Source organism: Vulpes lagopus, chromosome 15, assembly GCF_018345385.1.
Source record: "Vulpes lagopus strain Blue_001 chromosome 15, ASM1834538v1, whole genome shotgun sequence".
Lineage (NCBI taxonomy): Eukaryota > Metazoa > Chordata > Mammalia > Carnivora > Canidae > Vulpes > Vulpes lagopus.
In genome coordinates, this window is record NC_054838.1 from 17,170,751 (window position 1) to 17,191,141 (window position 20,391).

At 39.3% G+C, this 20,391-nt stretch overlaps 1 protein-coding gene across 3 annotated transcripts in view; it reads right to left on the bottom strand.

The window, feature by feature from the left end:
• The window catches only part of IPO7 (importin 7), an 88,978-nt gene that overhangs the window by 50,648 nt on the left and 17,939 nt on the right, over positions 1–20,391 (bottom strand). The window contains exon 1 of one of the 3 annotated variants that reach the window (XM_041729774.1): positions 5,356–5,647. The exons of the other annotated variants lie outside the window; for them this stretch is intronic. Coding sequence (XP_041585708.1) covers positions 5,356–5,439 — 84 coding nt within the window. The 5' untranslated portion in view covers positions 5,440–5,647. Of the gene's footprint in view, positions 1–5,355; positions 5,648–20,391 lie in introns of those variants that run through there. 3 annotated transcript variants of the gene reach the window in all.

Sequence of the window (20,391 nt, forward strand, 5' to 3'; positions counted from 1 at the left end):
TAATTTCAGTTCAAATTGAAGCTTCATTTGAGAACTTGTGTAGGACTCTGTCTTGTGTACAGTATTGTATCCCCAGCATGAAGACAGAATTTGCCACATGATAAGCACTCAAATAATTTTTCAAGTATTTTTAAAATATTTGAAAACAATCAGAAATAATGAGTTGTTGAATAGTCCATTCTCAGCTAATCTCCCAAGATTAAAAAAAACACCATCTACAGATTTTATTGCCACTGGAGAGAAGTTCAAAGTCAGTGAACTTTTAGAGTAGAAGAGACAGGGCAGCCCGGGTGGCTCAGTGGTTTAGCGCTGCCTTCAGCCCAGGGCATGATCCTGGAGACCGGGGATCGAGTCCCACATTGGGCTCCCTGCATGAAGCCTGCTTCTCCCTCTGCCTGTGTCTCTGCCTCCCTCTCTCTCTCTCTGTTTGTCATGAATAAATAAAATTTAAAAAAAAAAAAAAAAAGAGAGAGAGAGAAGTGACAACAATCATCTAGTTCAAATAAAATTAAAATAGGGGATCCCTGGGTGGTGCAGCGGTTTGGCGCCTGCCTTTGGCCCGGGGCGCGATCCTGGAGACCTGGGATCGAATCCCACGTCGGGCTCTCTGCATGGAGCCTGCTTCTCCCTCTGCCTATGTCTCTGCCTCTCTCTCTCTCTCTCTGTGACTATCATGAATAAATAAATTAAAAAAAATTTAAAAAATAAAAAAATTTAAAAAATAAAAATAAAATAGTTAAAATTTAAGGACAAATATATATAACTAGGTGTTAAAAAGGAGAGTTTTCAATTTACAAAGTCCCAAAGAAGGTCTGAGTAGGAAAAGATGGCATTTAAGATGGGATTAATAAGATTTGTGAACAAGAAAACTTATTTTTAGGTGGTAAGAGCTTAACAGGAGGGGTTGGCACACAAGCAAAGGTTTGTATATAAAGGTTTCCACTGAAGAACACTGACAGCTAAAGCAGGAAGAATGCAGAAAGACTATTGTCTACTATAATAATCTGCCAAAACCTTCAGAGATATCTTAACTTTATCTTATAAATGAAGAAACAAGTATTTCTGAGTAAGTGAATGAGAGGGAGAGTAGGAAGTAGCAAACAGTCTCTGGAAACATAATATACAATGAATGTTGAATGAATACCAAATGTCGCGTGTATTTTAAAAAAATTTTTTTAAACTCTACCTATAGATATACAGAAGTCAATCTCAAGGTATATAATTTAAATGATAAATGACGGATTCCTGTACACAAACCTACTTTTCTAAAGATTTTATTTGTTATTCATGAGAGACACAGAGAGAGAGGCAGAGATATAGGCAGAGAGAGAAGCAGGCTTCCTACAGGAAGCCTGATGTGGGGACTCCATTCTGAGACTAAGGGATCATGCCCTGAGCTGAAGGCAGACGTTCAACCATTGAGCCACCCAGGCATCCCACAAATCTACTTTAAAGACTGAAAGACATTTCTATTACTCAAGTTCTTATTTCTCTTTGCATACAAGTAATTGCTGAGAGTTCATAGTGTGCCAGGCACTGTGTTTATAATTGTGCTAATTTTTGTGTTACAGTAATGCTACTAATGATCTTACTATTCAGACACCTGTGTTCCTTCTCCATTAGTGCTGATCATTTTCCACTGAAATATACAACTACTACAGTTAGACTGAGACAGGAAATAAAATGCATGGCACAGTAGATGGGTTAATCAGTTGGCACTTATGCAGTAGTTCAAATAACCTGGAAAGAACTTATTAGGTGCCAAATACTTTCCTGAAGTTTTTACATGCCTCATCTCACTCAACCCACATGACATTATGACATACATACTATTACTACTTTTATCTTACGCATAAGGAAAATGGTGCTTAGAAGTTAAATAACTTTCCTAACATCCCTCAGCTAGTACAGAACACTTCATAGTTTAAAAAAAAAAAAAAAAAAATCCAGTAACTAAGTGGGTTCTCAATCATATTTCCAAGAATTCTTGTACTTTTTATCGGTTTTTGAGCCAAAAGCTTGTTACATGATGATATTTCAAATTGGGACATGACAACGTGGTCCAACACTGTAACAGCAATTGGGAGGGAAAAAAAAAATCAAAATTCATGCCATAGAGTTAAGTCAGTAAGGAGTATTAAATATATCTTGAAATTTCTGCCGAAAGGAGTCTTTACTGTGGTCTCTAGTAGTTTAACGGAACTTTCTTAATTTTATCTATATGTAACATAAAAATATATAAATGGTTTAAATACCCTTAATTTGAGGGTGTAATTTGAGGGTGGTTTAACAGAGCTAAAGCCCATATTATTATCTACCCTAATGAAGTAAAGCCTAACACTGACAAATCAAAGAACTGCTGTAACAAAAGACAAATCCACACCTTGTAAAACTTAAAATTATACTAGTGAAACTAAATAAAATATGTATGATAAACCAGTGCTATGGAGAAAAATAAATGGAGATGTAGAGTGTCTGGAATGTTGTATTCAGGGTAATTCCTCGGTGATAACGGAGACAGCTGAACAATGATAGAAGAGATCAAGTCTAGGAGATTACTGAAATAAAACAGTTCCAAGAAGATGGAACAGTCAAGTGCAATCACTGTAAGGCAAGAAAACTTTGTTTTTAACTATCTGCATTATAATAACATTTGATATTTTTATACTTGATAACATTTACAATTTTTATACTTAGTGATCACTTCAATTAGCTTAAGCGATTCACTCAAATGTCAATCATCTTTTTCTTTTAACTAAATGAACCAAAATATAATTCCAATTGAATAAAAGCAGTATGGAATGATTGCTTCCTGTCTTATCCAAAGCAAGAAGAGCCTGACAGAAATAAACTGTTACTTCCTCATTCTTACTACAGTTAACCTTCTTCAAGACTTATCTGGGATCTGTTTCCTAAATCAAGGTTCTGCCACACAAAAAAAAAAGTCAAAGCAAGTAAGCATTCAAATGGAAGCACTTGATTAAAATTGAATGAAGACTAAAGATAAGAATTTTCTAATTAAAAGAAAAGTTATCTTAGGAAAAATTACTAAAAAAATCAAGATGAAATAATGGAAAGAAATTTCAAAATGTAAACAGCTAAGAATCACAGAAATAAAGGCTAGACTACAAATTTTGTCAGAAGAGCACTGTTCAATATTCCAGAGTACTCCAAAATCTTAACAGAAGCTTAACAGTTAAGTTAAAAATGCTACACTATTTTGATTATTCATCTTCTAAAAATCAGCCTATGAAATATTTATCCCAGGTCTCAAGTATAAGATGTCAGTGTATATTACTAGACATTCAATATCTGCTTGAGGAATGAATGAATTTCAAATTTTTCTATAAGGGAACCAACTCTTTTTTTCAAATAATTTTTAAAATTAACAATTACATACAGCATGTTTAGTCAGAATAATAAAATCATGGTAGAAATCATTGACTAAATTTTTGGGGCACCTAAACTTACCTATGCATTAATACTTCATAGACAAAATAACGTTCATCTTAACCTGTATGTATCTCTCACAAAACAAAACAAAGTGATCTATAACTCCCTCCATAGTTTCATAATGGTTCAAAATGGGAATGTATTTCAGTGAATTATTTTATACCCAAAAGAAATCTAAGCTCCTCCCAAGGTGACTTTGAGCCTAACAATTTGGGGGGGGGGGGGGGGGCTGGTTCATTGGGTAAAGTAGGGGACTCTGGATCTTGAGGTTGTGGATTGGGTGCAGGGATTAATCACAAAATCTTTTTTAAAAAATTGAGCATCACTCTTGGTATGATCTAATGACAGTTGCACTTACATATGTAAGATTTAACTTTTTTATTTTATTTTATTTTATTTTTAAAAGATTTTATTTATTTATTCATGAGAGACAGAGACACAGGCAGAGGGAGAAGCAAGCTCCATGCAGGGAGCCAGATGCAGAACTGGATCCCGGGACCCCAGGATCATGCCCTGAGCCAAAGGCAGATTCTTAACGACTGAGCCACCCAGGCGTCCCTAACTTTTTTATTTTAAAATAATTTTACACTTAATTTGCGTAAACTTTCTGGGTAGGCTTCTTATAAAAATATAAGTTTCTTGAGGGCAGAGATCTCTAAAAACAGCCTTATACACTGAAGATGTCCAATTAGGAATACTCCTGTGGCTTCTGAAAAGTCAACATAAATGTTTTTTACTTGAGTTTCCTACCAGCTAAGAGGAGCATAAAATAACTGAATTTCTACTTTAAAGAGGGACTTCTTTTTCCGTTTAAAAATAAATGTACACTGAACTTGACTAAAGCTTGCAGACTCAGTAGGATACCAAAAGACCAATTATTAACTGGCACAGGAAATTACAGGTGTCCTTTTAAGAAGCCTTTAAAATACTAAAATATAGAAAGTTGCAGAAATTTAGAAACAAATAATAAAACTGAGGATAGTAAGCTGCCCACATATTAAGGCTGTTTTACCAAAGTGTGGTTCCCCCGAAAATAAAGGGGGAAAAAAAGGAACCAATCCTCAGCGAGTTGATAACAAGCTTGGCACGTTTCAAGGCACCCTGCCTCACACTGTTCTCACTTGACCGTCACAGCAACCCTGTAGCCTAATTTTATGAATGGGAGAAACTCAGCAGCAAAAGGTTAAGCGACTTGCCCAAGGTCAGTCAAGAAAATCAGTGGTTCAGCTCTACCTAGAAGGGTGCACTTCACCCGACACTTTCTACTACAGAGCCCTGCCTCCCACTGTGGCATTAGCAGTGTAGAACAGTGAATCAGACTAATACAGATATAGGTAGCCCGCACTACCCTCGCCCTTCCCGAGAGGCGGGGGGCTTGCCTCTGAAAGCTTTCCCTAGCCGCTCAGTCGCAGGCAGGAAAGTTGTGCAGATCACCGATCAGCCCCGTGAAATGACAAGCTGACAGGCGCAGCAGCCCCCAAAGGACCAGCTCTACATTCCCTGGAGCCCCTCCGAACCCGGCGCCAGCGAGACGGCTCCCGGAAACGTCTGAAAAACCTCCCAGTGAGTTTCGCCCCCTCCTGGGCGCGAGGAACGAGCTGGAAATGAGCCAGAGGGCGGCTGGCCACCCGAGCCTGCCATGTGTCCAGCCCGTCACGCCCGCCTCGCCTCAGCCGGCTCCTCATGCCTTGACCGCAGCCAGAGGCCCAGCTCAGGATCCGACGCAAAGGCTGCCTTGGCCGCCGCCACCACCGCAGCAGCCCGTGGCGCCCTGGCGTGGCACTCGCAGTCAGGTCCCCGCCCCACCTCTCCTGTTGGGCCCCTCAGAGACGCCGTCCGCGCCTCTGGCCAGGCCCAGAGGGTTCGGCCTGCCACAGTCAGCCGCCCGCCCGGCGTCCTTACTTCATTGAGCTGGCGCTCCGCGGCCTCACGCAGCGCTGGGTCCATGGTGCCCCGCAGGGCCTCGATAATGGTGTTGGGGTCCATCGCAGCGCGGACTCGGTCAAACCCGGGGTTCGGGTGCTACTGGGCCAGGAATAGCGCCGCTCACAGCGCACATGGACCCGCCGCGCTCCGCAGCGGCAACCGGCGCGAAAGGAAAGAGAAGCGCCAAGGCCCCGGATAGAACCTCTTCGCCTCGGCGTGGAGGCGGGAGATGCTCCAGCCACTTCCTGTCGGCGCGCGCGCGGGGCACCTTGGGAGATGTAGTCCGCGTGAGCTTTACGCAGCCCACGTGGCCTTGAACTGTAGCTGCTACAGGCAGGTCTTGCTTTTCAAAAAGGAAAAATGTTCAGACAGCACATAAAAAAAATTAAAACAACCACACGCAAAGATTTCCCATAATAATATACCTGTGTGACCGTGAGGCGGATGTGATGCGAGATGTGGTGCCATCCATTGCTAGTAATTGAAAATAATTTTTTGAAATGTAATTTCAGATGTGTTTCTAAATGCCATAAAAATGTTCATAATCTTTACCCCAAGAATTCCCATTCATGAGACTTTATACTAAGAAAATGACACAAAAGATTAAATAAACTTTATGTGTGAAAGGTATTATACGTTACATATCTATGATTACCAATTACTAAAAATAGGATTTTTATTGAGTCTCCAAATTTTGGTAGGAACTTTATATAAATCACCTGTAAACACAGAATAAGAACATAATCTCTATTAGATTCTTATTTATTTATTTATTTATTTATTTACACTCACCTTTTAAAAAAGTTAAACAGTTTCAGAAAGGTTAAATAACTTGCCCAAGTTCACTTAGTAAGAAGTTCACCTAGGATTTCAAACAGGATATTTCTGCTTTGAAAGTTTTCATTCTCTTCACTAAAACACTCTGCTTTTTAAGAGAAATGTCAATATGAGAACTGTTAAGCAAATTAAAATAATTCAATTAAATATTTCACACCCATTAAAATGACAAATATTACATATAGTAACAACACAAAAACAGTTATATGAGGCTATGGCTTTGAAACATGGGCAAAGACTGGAAAACAAAGCTGGCAAATGAAATAAATTGATTTTCTAGGGTGTTGAGATTTTGAGAAATTTGCTTTCATATTTGTCATCGCTATAATAAAATTACATAAACATATTTACTTATAATGAATCATAAACCTTCAAATGCAACTTGTTAAAAGATCACTTATTGTTTTTAGTTTGCAAAAAAAGAGAAATGGGGGCACAAAAATCTTTCCCTGAAACAGTGGACTTTGCAATATTAATATCTCTTACATGCCAACTTCTGTGCCTGGAAGGAAGGTTTATATAATTATTCCTAACTTACAAATAAAGAATCCAAGGTTCACAAGCTACTTAAATTGTGAAAGATCATAAAATTTCCTTAATATAACTTTTTTAAAAAATATATTTTATTTATCTTTTCATGAGAGACACAGACAGAGAGAGAGGCAGAGACACAGGCAGGGGTAGAAGCAGGCTCCATGCAGGGAGCCTGATGTGGGACTCAATCCCAGGACTCCAGGACCATGCCCTGAACCAAAGGCAGACACTCAACCACCGAGCCACCCAGGCATCCCAATATAACCTATTGTTAACTCTATCAGTGTACTGATAGTCTATTTAAGAATTTCCTGGGATGCCTAGGTGGCTCAGCGGTTCAGTGCCTGCCTTCCACCCAGGGAGTGATCTTGGAGTCCCGGGATCGAGTCCCACATCCGGCTCCCTTCATGGAGCCTGCTTCTCCCTCTGCCTGTGTCTCTGCCTCCCTCTCATTCTCTCTCTCTCTCTGTCATGAATGAATAAATAAAATCTTAAAAAAAAAAAAAAAAGAATTTCCTCTTCCTGGGGTATCTGGATGGCTCAGTAGGAAGAGCATGTGACTCCTGATCTTGGGGTCATTAACTCTTGATCTTGGAGTTCTGAGTTTGAATCTCATATTGAGTCTATACCTAGGGATTACTTAAAAATAAATAAACTTTAAAAAAATCTCCTCTCTCTACCTATCCCTCAATTGTGATAGCCTTAAAAATAAGGCTTATGTTTTATTCACTTTTGTATCCCTATCACATATCATGAAGCTTAAATATCTGCTAAGAGTTCAATAAATGTTTTAGTGAATAGAAGAAGAAAGGAATGAATGAGCTAGTAATGAGTTGTTGGTGGCTGAGCCAGAATTGATACTTCAATTTTAATGATTCCAAATCCAATCCTCTTTGCACTACTACATATCAATTTTAGATTCCAGGATTGACTTGTACATTATGAAATTGTGACAATTACAGCATAGCACAATGTATGTAAAAGACCTGACACACAGAGCAGCCCCAGTAGCCCAGCAGTTTAGCGCCGCCTTCAGCCCAGAACATGGTCCTAGAGACCCAGGATTGAGTCCCACATCGGGGTCCCTGCATGGAGCCTGCTTCTCCCTCTGCCTATGTCTCTGCCTCTCTCTCTCTCTGTGTGTCTTTCATGATTAAATAAATAAAATCTTAAAAAAAAAAAAAAGACCTGACGCATAAAAAGTGCTCCAAAAATATTAATTCCCTTTCCCTGAAACTGAAAGGGAGAGGTGGTAATGGAAAATATGGTTTTGGACAACGCTGGTGGCTCAGCGGTTTAGTGCCGCCTTCAGCCCAGGGCCCCATCCTGGAGACCAGGGATCAAGTCCCACGTCTCCCTGCATGGAGTCTGCTTCTCCCTCTGCCTGTGTGTTTCTGCCTCTGTGTGTGTGTGTGTGTGTGTGTGTGTGTGTGTGTGTGTGTGTTTAAGCTGTAGTATTGGGAACTGGGACCCAGGAAGTTTTTCAGATCTAAAGCTGCAGTGGGGCCTGTGTATTGTGCTTCAGAGAGAATAGAGCTCATAGGATGCTAGATAACTGTCTGGGCAACCAGAGTTCCTTTATCCATACAAGGAGTTTGGCTCCAAGACTCTTCAAAAGGGATCCCTGGGTGGCGCAGCGGTTTAGCGCCTGCCTTTGGCCCAGGGCGCGATCCTGGAAACCCAGGATTGAATCCCACGTCGCGCTCCCTGCATGGAGCCTGCTTCTCCTCTGCCTGTGTCTCTGCCTCTCTCTCTCACTGTGTACCTATCATAAAAAAATTAAAAAAAAATTAAAAAGAAAAAGCTTGAACTTTAAAAAAAAAAAAAAGACTCTTCAAAAACTTAGCTGCTGTGTGATTAGCACACCCAACTTATCCGTAGGTTTATTATTTTTTGTCAAGCTAGTGACACGGAGAACGTGACTTATATGACTGGATATTTAGATGTGAGCTCCTCCAGGGCAGGAACAATGTCTCTCTTTGTGGTAAACACAGAAATGAGCATGTGCTCAATCAATAAATGTGTAGGGATTAAAGAAAAGAGTACTACATTATGCCAGTATAAACATAAATAGATAAACTTACCTCAATGCTCAGTCTCAAGTCCCAATACCACTATAACCAATATATAATGTCTTCTTGGGTAAGATTAGTCTGAGGAATTCAGAAAAGCATAAATTACAAGGTTTCAGAGCTGATTTCTTTTTTTTTTTTTTTAAGATTTTACTTATTTATTCATGATAGAGAGAGAGAGAGAGAGAGAGAGGCAGAGACACAGGCAGAGGGAGAAGCAGGCTCCATGCCAGGAGCCTGACACGGGACTCAATCCAGGGACTCCAGGACCGTGCCCTGGGCCAAAGGCAGGCGCCAAACACTGAGCCACCCAGGGATCCCCAGAGCTGATTTTGAGCTGGAATGGAATTGGACAAAAATAGAAGTAAGGAACAATGCAAGGGTCACTTGGTTAACTGATCCTATAAATGATGGCTCTGTTGTTCAAACAGAAAAAACATGTCTTCCTACAGGTATGAAAGGAAAGGACGGTCCAGGGAGTGACCATACAACTATAAGAAAAGGGAATAAAAAGAATCAATTTTCCCTTTACAAACCTCCATTGGAAGCTTTTGTGGGCTAAACACCAGAGATAAGGCCTTGATGACAAATATCTAGCACCCAAAGGTATCTTAAGACCTAGACTGGGATCCCTGGGTGGCGCAGCGGTTTGGCACCTGCCTTTGGCCCAGGGCGCGATCCTGGAGACCCAGGATAGAATCCCACATCGGGCTCCCAGTGCATGGAGCCTGCTTCTCCCTCTGCCTGTGTCTCTGCCTCTCTCTCTCTCTCTCTGTGACTATCATAAATAAAGATTAGAAAAAATGTTTAAAAAAAAAAAAAAGACCTAGACTGATCTGTCTGAGGTGACTGGATTTTTGTCAAGACATTCCATAATTACTGAAAGCCCACATCCTATACATCCTATGCTAGGACTATTTTAGATATCCAAAACATTTTAGACAACATTTTTCATGAAATTTAGTTTTTTAAATAATGATAATCACTACTCATAACTAAGTGAAATTCATTTTTACACTTTGGTAAGATCTTTAAACAATTCAAAACATAGGGGGTTAGGATGCCTGGCTGGCTCAGTCAATAAAGTATGAGACTCTTTTTTTTGGTTTGTTTTAAAGATTTTATTTATTTATTCATGAGAGACACACACAGAGAGAGGCAAAGACACAGGCAGAAGGAGAAGCAGGCTCCATGCAGGGAGCCTGATGGACTCAATCCCGGGTCTCCAGGATCACACCCTGGGCTGAAGGCAGCACTAAACCGCTGAACCACCCGGGCTGCCCAGTATGAGACTCTTGATCTTGGAGTCATGAGTTCAAGCTCGACATTGGGGGTAGAGTTTACTTTAAAAATAAATAAGTTTTCTTGAGCATTATCCTTTCCCAGGTATCTGCTCACTCCTAGGACCACAACAGAAAAATATTTTAAAGTGGGGGGGGGGGTTTTAAAAATAAAAGACATGGAAGCTAAGAAAAGAGTGATTATGTTCTGAGGCATGTACAAACTGTGCTGCCTCAGGAAACCTTTTATCTCACTGGCCCTCATTTTTTAGTTTCTACCTGTGAAATGAGTAAATAATCCTATCTGGGCTTCCAAAATTATTCTGAGAATCAAATGAGATTGGGAAGTGCTTTGTAATTAGAAAGATCAGAACAAAAATAAGTCGTTATTGGTATTTTAAGGGGAGAACTGAGGAGAAAGGAAAGTAAGAGGGCAAGGAAGGAGAGTTAAAGAAAGTGACAAAATGAGTTTTTGCAGAGCATCCTTCCTAGCAGCTAGAATTCTGCATGTTCAGCATCTTTGTAAGTATGCATCTAAAGCTTAGTATGCAAGAAAAGGTAAAAGACAGTCTTGGACTGAAATTGTCAAATGAAGACCATTCCTCATTGCATTTCTTTTATTTTTTTCTTATTTTTAAAGATTTTATTTATTCATTTGACAGAGAGAGAGTGAGAGAGAACACAAGCAGGAGGAGCAGCAGAGGGAGAGGGAAAAGCAGACTCCCCGCTGAGTAGGAACCTCTATATGGGCTGGATAACAGGGCTCTATCCCAGGACCCTAGGATCATGACCAGAACTGAAGGCAGACACTTAACCCACTGAGCCACCCAGGCACCCCTATTACATTTCTTTTAAATACACTGACTTACAAAAATTGGAGTTCATGCTCTAAACCATATAAACAATTTTATTATTTTTTTAAAGATTTATTTATTTTATGATAGACACAGAGAGAGAGAGGCAGAGACACAGGCAGAGGGAGAAGCAGGCTCCATGCCAGGAGCCGGACGCGGGACTCTATCCGGGGACTCCAGGATCGTGCCCTGGGCCAAAGGCAGGCACCAAACCGCTGAGCCACCCAGGGATCCCCATATAAACAATTTTAAAGATCAACTTCATCAAAGTTTAATTTACAGGAAATTCAATGAGTGTTCACGAAGTTATACAGTCATGTCACACTACCTCAATCAACATATAGATTATCTCCATCAGCCCTTTCCAGGTAATCTTTACATGTTCAGCTCTGTGCCACATATGCTCACTGATGTGCTCTCTATCGTTATCAATTAGATTTGCCTTTCCTACTGTTTCATATACATGGAATCATTCAGTAAGTACTTTTTGTGTCTGGCTTTTTTCACTCACTGTAGTGTTTCTGAGATTATTTCCATGATGCTGAGCGTATAGGTAGTTCCCTCTTTGTTGCTAAATGGCAGTCTGTTACCTGATATACAAATTATTCATTCATCTGTTGGTGAACATTTGGGTCATTTATAGTTTTCGCTATTGTGAATTAAACTGATACGTACATTCCTGTACAAGTTTGAATGTGAATGTATGTTTTCATTTCTCTGGTAAGTAGCCAAGAATGGGGACGCCTGAGTGGCTCAGCAGTTGAGCCTTTGGCTCAGGGTGTGATCCCAGAGACCGGGGATTGAGTCCCGCATTGGTCTTCCTGCATAGAGCCTGCTTCTCCCTCTGCCTATGTCTCTGTCTCTTTCCTGTGTGTCTCTCATGAATAAACAAACAAGCAACCAAATATCTTTAAATAAATAGATAAATAAATAAATAGCTAAGAATGGAATGGTTGATTTATATTGTAAATGTATATGTAACTCTATAAGAAACTGCCAAATCATTTCTCAAATTGGTTGCACAATTTTATATTCCCATGAGCTATTTATGGGCATTCCACTGTTCATATCTTCACCAACAGTTTGAATTCTCTGTCTTTTAAAGTGTAGAGTGGATGTGTAGTGGTTATGTGATTATGTATGTCATTACGCACTGATGCATTTCTCCAATGATGAATAATATTGAGCATCTTTTCACGTGCTATTAGCCATTTGTATCATCTTTTGAAAAGTGTCTCTTTCATCCATTTTTAAAATTGGGTTGTTGCCTTACTGCTCTTGGGTTGTAAGATATTCTGGGGACAATTTTTTTGGTCAGATTTCTGTAATGTGAATATTTTCTTTTAGTCTGCATCTTTTCATTTTCTTAATTTATCTTTCAAAAAGCAGTGTCCTATTTTGATAAAGTTCAATTTATCTATTGTTTCACGAGGTGATTGCACCTCTTGTGTTCTTTTTTTTTCACCTCTTGTGTTCTATATAAAAAATCTTTCCCACTTCAAATTGTAAAGATTTTCTCCTGTTTTTTCCTAGAAATTTGTAGTTTTAGCATTTATGTTTTCATCTATGGTCCAATTTTGGGGGGCAGGTGATGTGAGGTAGTGACTAAAGTCATTTCATTCTGCATATGGATATCCAGCTAATTAGTACAGTACAATTTTTTTTTTAAGTTTATCCTTGACCATTGAATTACCTTGGCCTCTTTGTTGAAAATCAATTGACCAAATATGTGTAGATCTGTGTTTGAATTCTCTACTCTGTTCCATTGATCTATTTATGTGTCTGTGTGGACTATGGCCATACCACCCTGAACGTGCCCGATGTCATCTTATCTGTGTCTATGCCAGTATCACAACACCTTGATTAATGTACCTTTCTAGTAAGTCTTAAAGTCAAATAGTGTAAATCTTTCAACTTTGTTACTGTTTTTCAAATTTGTTTAGATTATTCTAGGTTATTTGCATTTCAAAATACATTTGGGAAATTCAGCTTGTTAATTTCTAGTTTTAAAAAAGCCCGTTGAGGGGCACCTAGGTGGCTCAGTTAGTCTGCCTTTGGTTCAGGTCATGATCCCAGGGTCCTGGGACAGAGCCCCCATCCGGCTCTCTACTTAGCAGGATGTCTGTTTCTCCCTCTCCCTCTGCTTGCTTTTAAATACACTGACTTACCCCCACCTTGTGTGCACACACATGATCTCTTTCAAATAAATAAATAAAATCTTTTTTAAAAAGGCTTTTGGGGCAGCCCGGGTGGCTCAGTGGTTTAGCACCACCTTCAGCCCAGGGCGTGATCCTGGAAACCCAGGATTGAGTCCCACATCAGGCTCCCTGCATGGAGCCTGCTTCTCCCTCTGCCTTCGTCTCTTCCTCTCTCTGTGTCTCTCATGAATAAATAAAATTTTAAAAATAAAAAATAAAAATAACAATAAAATAGCTTTTGAAGGGGCACCTGGGTCGCTCAGCAGTTGAGCATCTGCCTTCAGCTCAGGGTGTGATCCTTAGCCCCAGCAGAGTCCTGCATCAGATTCTCCTCGAGGATGCTGCTTCTTCCTCTGCCTTTGTCTCTGCCCTCTCTCTGTGTGTCTCTCATGAATAAATAAATAAAGTCTGAAAATAAAATAAAAAGTCTTTCGAGATTTTGATAGATAATGCATTTAATTTGCACATCACAAGATGTGGCTAGCTCAGTCGGTGCAGCATGCAACTCTTGATCTTTGGGTTGTGGATTCAGGCCCCATGTTGGGTGTGTAGATTACTTAAAAATAAAATCTTTTAAAAAATTTACACATAAACCTGGGTAAAATTAACATCTTAAAAATATTGAGTGTTTTGATCTTTTAATATGGTATATCTCTCAATTTTTTGGATATTTAAAGAATTTCTCTAACAATATTTTTAGTTTTCAGTGTACATATTTCACACATATTTTCTTAAATGTATCCCTAAGTATTTCATGTTATATATAACATATATATATCATTTCCAACTGTTTTTGCTTATATCTAGAAAGACAATTGATTTTTATGTTTTGACCTTCTATCCTACAGTCTTGCTAAGCAAACTTACTAATTTTAGTAGTTTCTTTTCTAAATTCCTTAGAATTTCCTGTGCATATAACCAGATCTTCTGCATATTAAAATGGTTTTACTTTCTTCCCATACTTTAGCCATAGAGTTTTCATAGATTCTCTCTATTAGATTGAAAAGGTTCCCTAACATTTCTAGTTTTCATAGAGTTTTTAACATAAATAGGATGTTGAATTCTGTCAAATATTTTCCTAAAGCTATTGATACCATCATACGGATTTTCTTCTTTATTCTGTTAAGGTGGTGAATTATATTAATTGATTTTCACATGTTGTTTTCGTAGAATAAACCTCAGTTAGTCTTAATGTATTAACATTAAAAAAAACATTTTTATATATTGCTGGATTCAATTAGCTAATTTTTTGGAGGACATTTGCATCTATCTTCATGAGGGATATTGGTCAGTAGTTTTCTTAAATGGCTTTACCTAGTTTTAATAATAGGGTAAAGCTAGTCTCATAAAATATACTTCTTCCTCCTTTGTTTTCTGAAAGATTTTGGGTAGAACTGGCATTATTTCTTCTTTAAATATTTGGTAGAAATCAGCAGTGAAACTATCTGAGCCCTGAAGATTTCTTTCTGGAAAAATTTTAAATAATGAAGTAAGTTTTAGTAGATATAGGACTATGTAGATTTGGGGGCGAAGTACACCAAATTTTTGCTTTTTTGATAGATTTTTTTTAAATTTTTATTTATTTATGATAGTCACAGAGAGATAGAGAGAGAGGCAGAGACACAGGCAGAGAGAGAAGCAGGCCCCATGTACCGGGAGCCCGACGTGGGATTCGATCCCGGGTCTCCAGGATTGCGCCCTGGGCCAAAGGCAGGCGCCAAACCGCTGCGCCACCCAGGGATCCCTGATAGATTTTTTTTAAACTAAAGTACATTTGACATGCGATATTGTGTTGGTTTCAATTGTACAACACAATGATTTGATAAATATTTACATTACAAAATGCTTACCATGATAAAGTGTGGCTACCATCTGTTATCAAAGTTATTACAGGGATGCCTGGGTGGCTCAGTGGTTGAGCATCTGCCTTGGGCTCAGAGTGTGATCCCAGGGCCCTAGGATCAAGTCCCACATCGGGCTCCCTGCATGCTCTGCGTGTGTCTCTGCTTCTTTCTCTGTGTCTTTCATGAATAGATAAATGAAATCTTTAAAAAAAAAAAAGGTTATTACAATATTATCAACTATTTCCCCATGCTGTACTTTTTATTTTATTTTTTTAAGGTTTTATTTATTTATTCATGAGAAAGAGAGAGAGAGGGAAAGAGGCAGAGACACAGGCAGAGGGAGAAGCAGGCTCCATCCAGGGAGCCTGATGTGGGACTTGATCCCAGGTCTCCAGGATCACGCCCTGGGCTGAAGGCGATGCTAAACCTCTGAGCCACCCGGGCTGCCCCATGCTGTACTTTTTATCCTCATGACTTACTTATTTTACAACTGAAAGTTTGTATCTCATAATCTTCTTCATCTATTTAACTTATTCTCCCATCCCTACCCCTCTGGTAACTACTAGCTTGTTCTCAGTATTTATGAGACTGTTTCTGTTTTGTTTGTCTCTTTGCTTTGTTTTTAAATTCCATATATAGGTGAAATCATGTGGTATTTGTCTTTTCTTTCTGACTTATTTTACTTAGCCTAGTACCCCCTAGGTCCATCCATGTTATCACAAATGGCAAGAGCTCATTCTTTTTCATGGCTGAGTAATATTACATTATACATACTAACAGAAATAGAGAGACTCTACAATTCCTAGCTTTGACATGACTGAAGTCCTCAATTTTCTATCCTGTAAAATATAACAATAGTAATTTTATCATTAGATTGTGGTAAGATCATATATATCAAGCAGTTGGCACAAACCATGCACACAGAGTATGGGAAACTCAACAAGTGGTAATTTGAACTGACACCTCACCAAAGAAGACATACAGATGGCAAATAAGTATATAAAAAGATTCTCAACATCACAGGTCATTAGAGAATTGCAAATGAAAACAATAAGATACCACTGTACACCTATCAGAATGGCTAAGGTAAAAAACACTGACAACACCAAATAATGGTGAGATTGTGAAACAACAGAAATTCTTTCTTTTTTTTAAACTTTATTTATTTATTCATGAGAGACACACACAGAGAGAGAGAGAGAGAGAGGCAGAGACACAGGCAGAGGGAGAAGCAGGCTCCATGCAGGGAGCCTGACGCGGGACTCGATCCCAGGTCTCCAGGATCAGACCCCGGGCTGCAGGCAGCGCTAAACCACTGTGCCACCGGGGCTGCCCGGTAAGAATGTGTTTAGTTGTGTAAGTAACTGCCAAACTGTCTTCCAATGTGGTTGTACCATTCTGCATTTCCACCAGCAATGAAAGAGAGTTTTTGGGATCCCTGGGTGGCTTAGCGGTTTAGCGCCTGGCTTCAGCCCAGGGCGTGATCCTGAAGTCCCGGGATCGAGTCCCAAATTGGGCTCCTTGCATGGAGCCTGCTTCTCCCTCTGCCTGTGTCTCTGCCTCTCTCTCTGTGTCTCTATGAATAAATAAATAAAATCTTTGAAAAAAAAATAAAATAAACACATTCTTACCATACAATCCATACAATCCAGCAATTGCATTCCTTGGTAGTTGCCCAAATGAGTTGAAGACATATTTCCAAACAAAAATCTATACATGAATGTTTATGGTAGCTTTATTATATAATTGTCAAACTAGGAAGCAACCAAGATATTGTTCAATAGGTGAATGGATAATTAAGCCACATATGTTCGTGCAATGGTATATTACTCAGCAGTGAAAAGAAATGAGTTATCAAACCACATAAAGACAGAGGAAACAAGTATATGTTGCTAAGTTAAAGAAGCCAACATGAGGGCAGCCCTGGTGGCGCAGCGGTTTAGCGCCGCCTGCAGCCTAGGGATCGAATCCCATGTCGGGCACTCTGCATGGAACCTGCTTCTCCTTCTGCCTGTGTCTCTGCCTCTGTCTCTCTCTGCATCTCTATGAATAAATAAATAAAATCTTAAAAAAAAAGAAAAGAATCCAACATGAAAAGATTATATACGGGATCCCTGGGTGGCGCAGCGGTTTGGCGCCTGCCTTTGGCCCAGGGCGCGATCCTGGAGACCCGGGATCGAATCCCACGTCGGGCTTCCGGTGCATGGAGCCTGCTTCTCCCTCTGCCTGTGTCTCTGCCTCTCTCTCTATCTCTCTGTGACTATCATAAATAAATAAAAATTAAAAAAAAAAAAAAGAAAAGATTATATACTATATTTATATGACATTCTGGAAAAGGCAAAACCATGGAAAATGTGAAAATATTAGTGGTTGGCAGGGCTCGAGGGATGGAGAGAGAGATGAATAGGGAGATTTTTAGGTAGTAAAACTACTCCACATGATACTACTTATATAATAATATAAGGTACATGGCCTTATATATTTGTCAAAACCCATAGAATGTACAACACAAGAAGTGAATCCTAATGTAGACCATAGACTTTTGTTGATAATATATCAATATCAGCTCATCAATTACAAAAGAAATACTACATTAATGAAAGATACTAATGATAGAGAAAACTGTATAGGGAGGGGTGAAGAGACAAGTGGAACACTTTGTACTTTCTGTTCACTTTTTCTAAAACTGCTCCAAAGAAAATAAAGTGAATTCAAAAATAAATAGTGGTAAAATTATGTAAGTGGAGAACAAATTGGTGGTTATCAAGGGTTAGAGATGGTAACGAAGAAGGAGGAAAAGAAGCTGTGTGACTATAAAGGGGGTGGCACAATGGGGATGTGCTGATAAAATATCTTGATTGCAGTGGTAGTTACACAAATCTATGCATATGATAATATTACATAGAGCTATGCACAAACATTGCACCAATGTCAATTTCCTGGTTTTAATATTGTGCTGCTTAAGATGTAATAGGGAAACTGGGTGAAGAGTACACAGGATTTCTCTGTACTATTTTTTTAAATTAAGGTACAGGGTTATATTAGCTTTAGGTATATAATACAGTGATTCAACAGTTCTGTACATTATTAGGTGCTCAACATAATAAGCGTATTCTAGGGTGACAGAACATGAGAGACACCCAACTCTGGGAAACAAACAAGGGATGGTGGAAAGGGAGTGGGCAGGGGGTTGGGGTGACTGGCTGATGGGCACTGAGGGGGGCACTTGATGGGATGAGCAGTGGGTGTTATGCTATATGTTGGCAAATCGAACACCAGTAAAAATATATATACAAAAAACCCCACAATAAGTGTATTCTTAATCCCCTTCACCTAACCCACCCATTCCCCCTGCCCACTTCCTGTCTGGTAACCACCACCAGCTTGTTCTGTCAATTTAAGAGTCTGTTTGTTTTGTCGCTTTTTTTCCTTTGTTCATTTGTTTTGTTTCTTAAATTCCACGTGAGTGAAATGCTGCTATTTCTCTTTCTCTGACTGACTTATTTCACTTTGCCTTATGTCTTCTAGATGCACCCATGTTGTTGCAAATGGCAAGATTTTACCTCTTTTTCATGGCTGAGTACTATTCCTTTGAGAGAGAGAGAGAGAGAGAGAGAGAGATGCCTGGGTGGCTTAGTGGTTGAGCATGTGCCTTTGGTTTGGGGCGTGATCCTGGAGTCCAGGATCGAGTCCCATATTGGGCTCCTTGTAAGGAGCCTATTTCTCCCTCTGCCTATGTCTCTGCCTCTCTCTGTGTGTCTCTCATGAATAATTAAATAAATCTTAAAAAAAGTTGGGGGGACACCTGAGTAGCTCAGCAGCTGAGCGTCTGCCTTTGGCTCAAGGTGTAATCCTACGGTCCGGGATGGAGTCCCACATTGGACTCCCTGCATGGAGCTTGCTTCTCCCTCTGCCTACAACTCTGCCTCTCTTTCTGTGTCTCTCAGGAATAAATGAATAAAGTTTAAAAAAAAAGAGAGAAATATTTATCCATTCATCTATAAGTGGGCCCTTAGGTTGCTTCCATATCATGGTTATTGTATATAATGCTGCAATAAACATGGGGTGCATATATCTTTTAAAATTAGTGTTCTCATATTCTTTAAGTAAATACCAAAGAATTTGGTATTTGCTTCTCCTCTCTCTCGCTGCCTGCCGCTCCCCCTGCTTATGCTCTCTCTCTGTCAAATAAATAAATAGAATCTTTAAAATAAATAAATCAAAAAAAAAAATACCTGATAAATTGGGGCACCAAGCTGGCTCATTTGGTGGAACATGCAACTCTTAATATCCAAGTTGTGAGTTGCAGCCTGATGTTAGGTGTAAAGATTACTTAAAAATAAAATATAAGGGATCCCTGGGTGGCTCAGTGGTTTAACGCCTCCCTTGGGCCAGGGCATGATCCTGGAGTCCTGGGATCGAGTTCCGCGTCAGGCTCCCTGCATGGAGCCTGCTTCTCCCTCTTCCTGCGTCTCTGCCTCTCTCTCTCTTTCTCATGAATAAATAAATAAAATATTTTAAAAATAGTAATAATAAAATAAAAAATATTTTTAAAAACATAAATAAAAATAGTGGCAAGCTAATAAATTTCATAAATCTAAGTAAGGACTTATATCCAGAATATATAAAGAATTCCTATAAATCAGTTTGTTTTTGTTTTTTTTTTTAAAGACAGACAACTCAAATTTAAAATTTTTATTTTTTTATTTTTTATTTTTTCAATTTAAAAATTTTAAGACTGAGGTGCCTGGGTGGCTCAGTTGGTGGAGTGTTTGACTCTTAATCGCGAGCCTGCGAGTTCAAGCCCCACACTCGGTATAAAGATTGCTTAAAAATAAAATATGTTAGGGGATCCCTAGGTGGCCCAGCGGTTTGGTGCCTGCCTTCAGCTCAGGGCATGATCCTGGAGTCCCAGGATCGAGTCCCACGTCGGGCTCCCTGCGTGGAGCCTGCTTTTCCCTCTGCCTGTGTCTCTGCCTCTCTCTCCCTCTCTCTGTGTATCTCATGAATAAATAAATAAAATATTTAAAAATAAATAAATAAAATAAAATATGTTAAAATACGTGCAAAAGACTTAAATAGACATCTTACTTAAGAGAAAAACAAAATGGACAATAAACTTATAAAAAGATGTTCAACATCATTAGCCATCAAAGAAATGCAAATTAAAACTACCATTAGGTAGCATTACTCACCAAGGAACATCTAAAATTTAATGATTGACAACACAAAGGGTTGGTTATGATGTGGAACAACTAGAACTCTCATGCTTTGCAGGTAGGGTGTAATTTGGTACAATCATTTAGGAAAAATGTTTGGCAGTGCCTACTAAAACTAAGCATACATATGACCCTGGATAAATACCATAAAGAAATTAATGCTTATGTCCATCA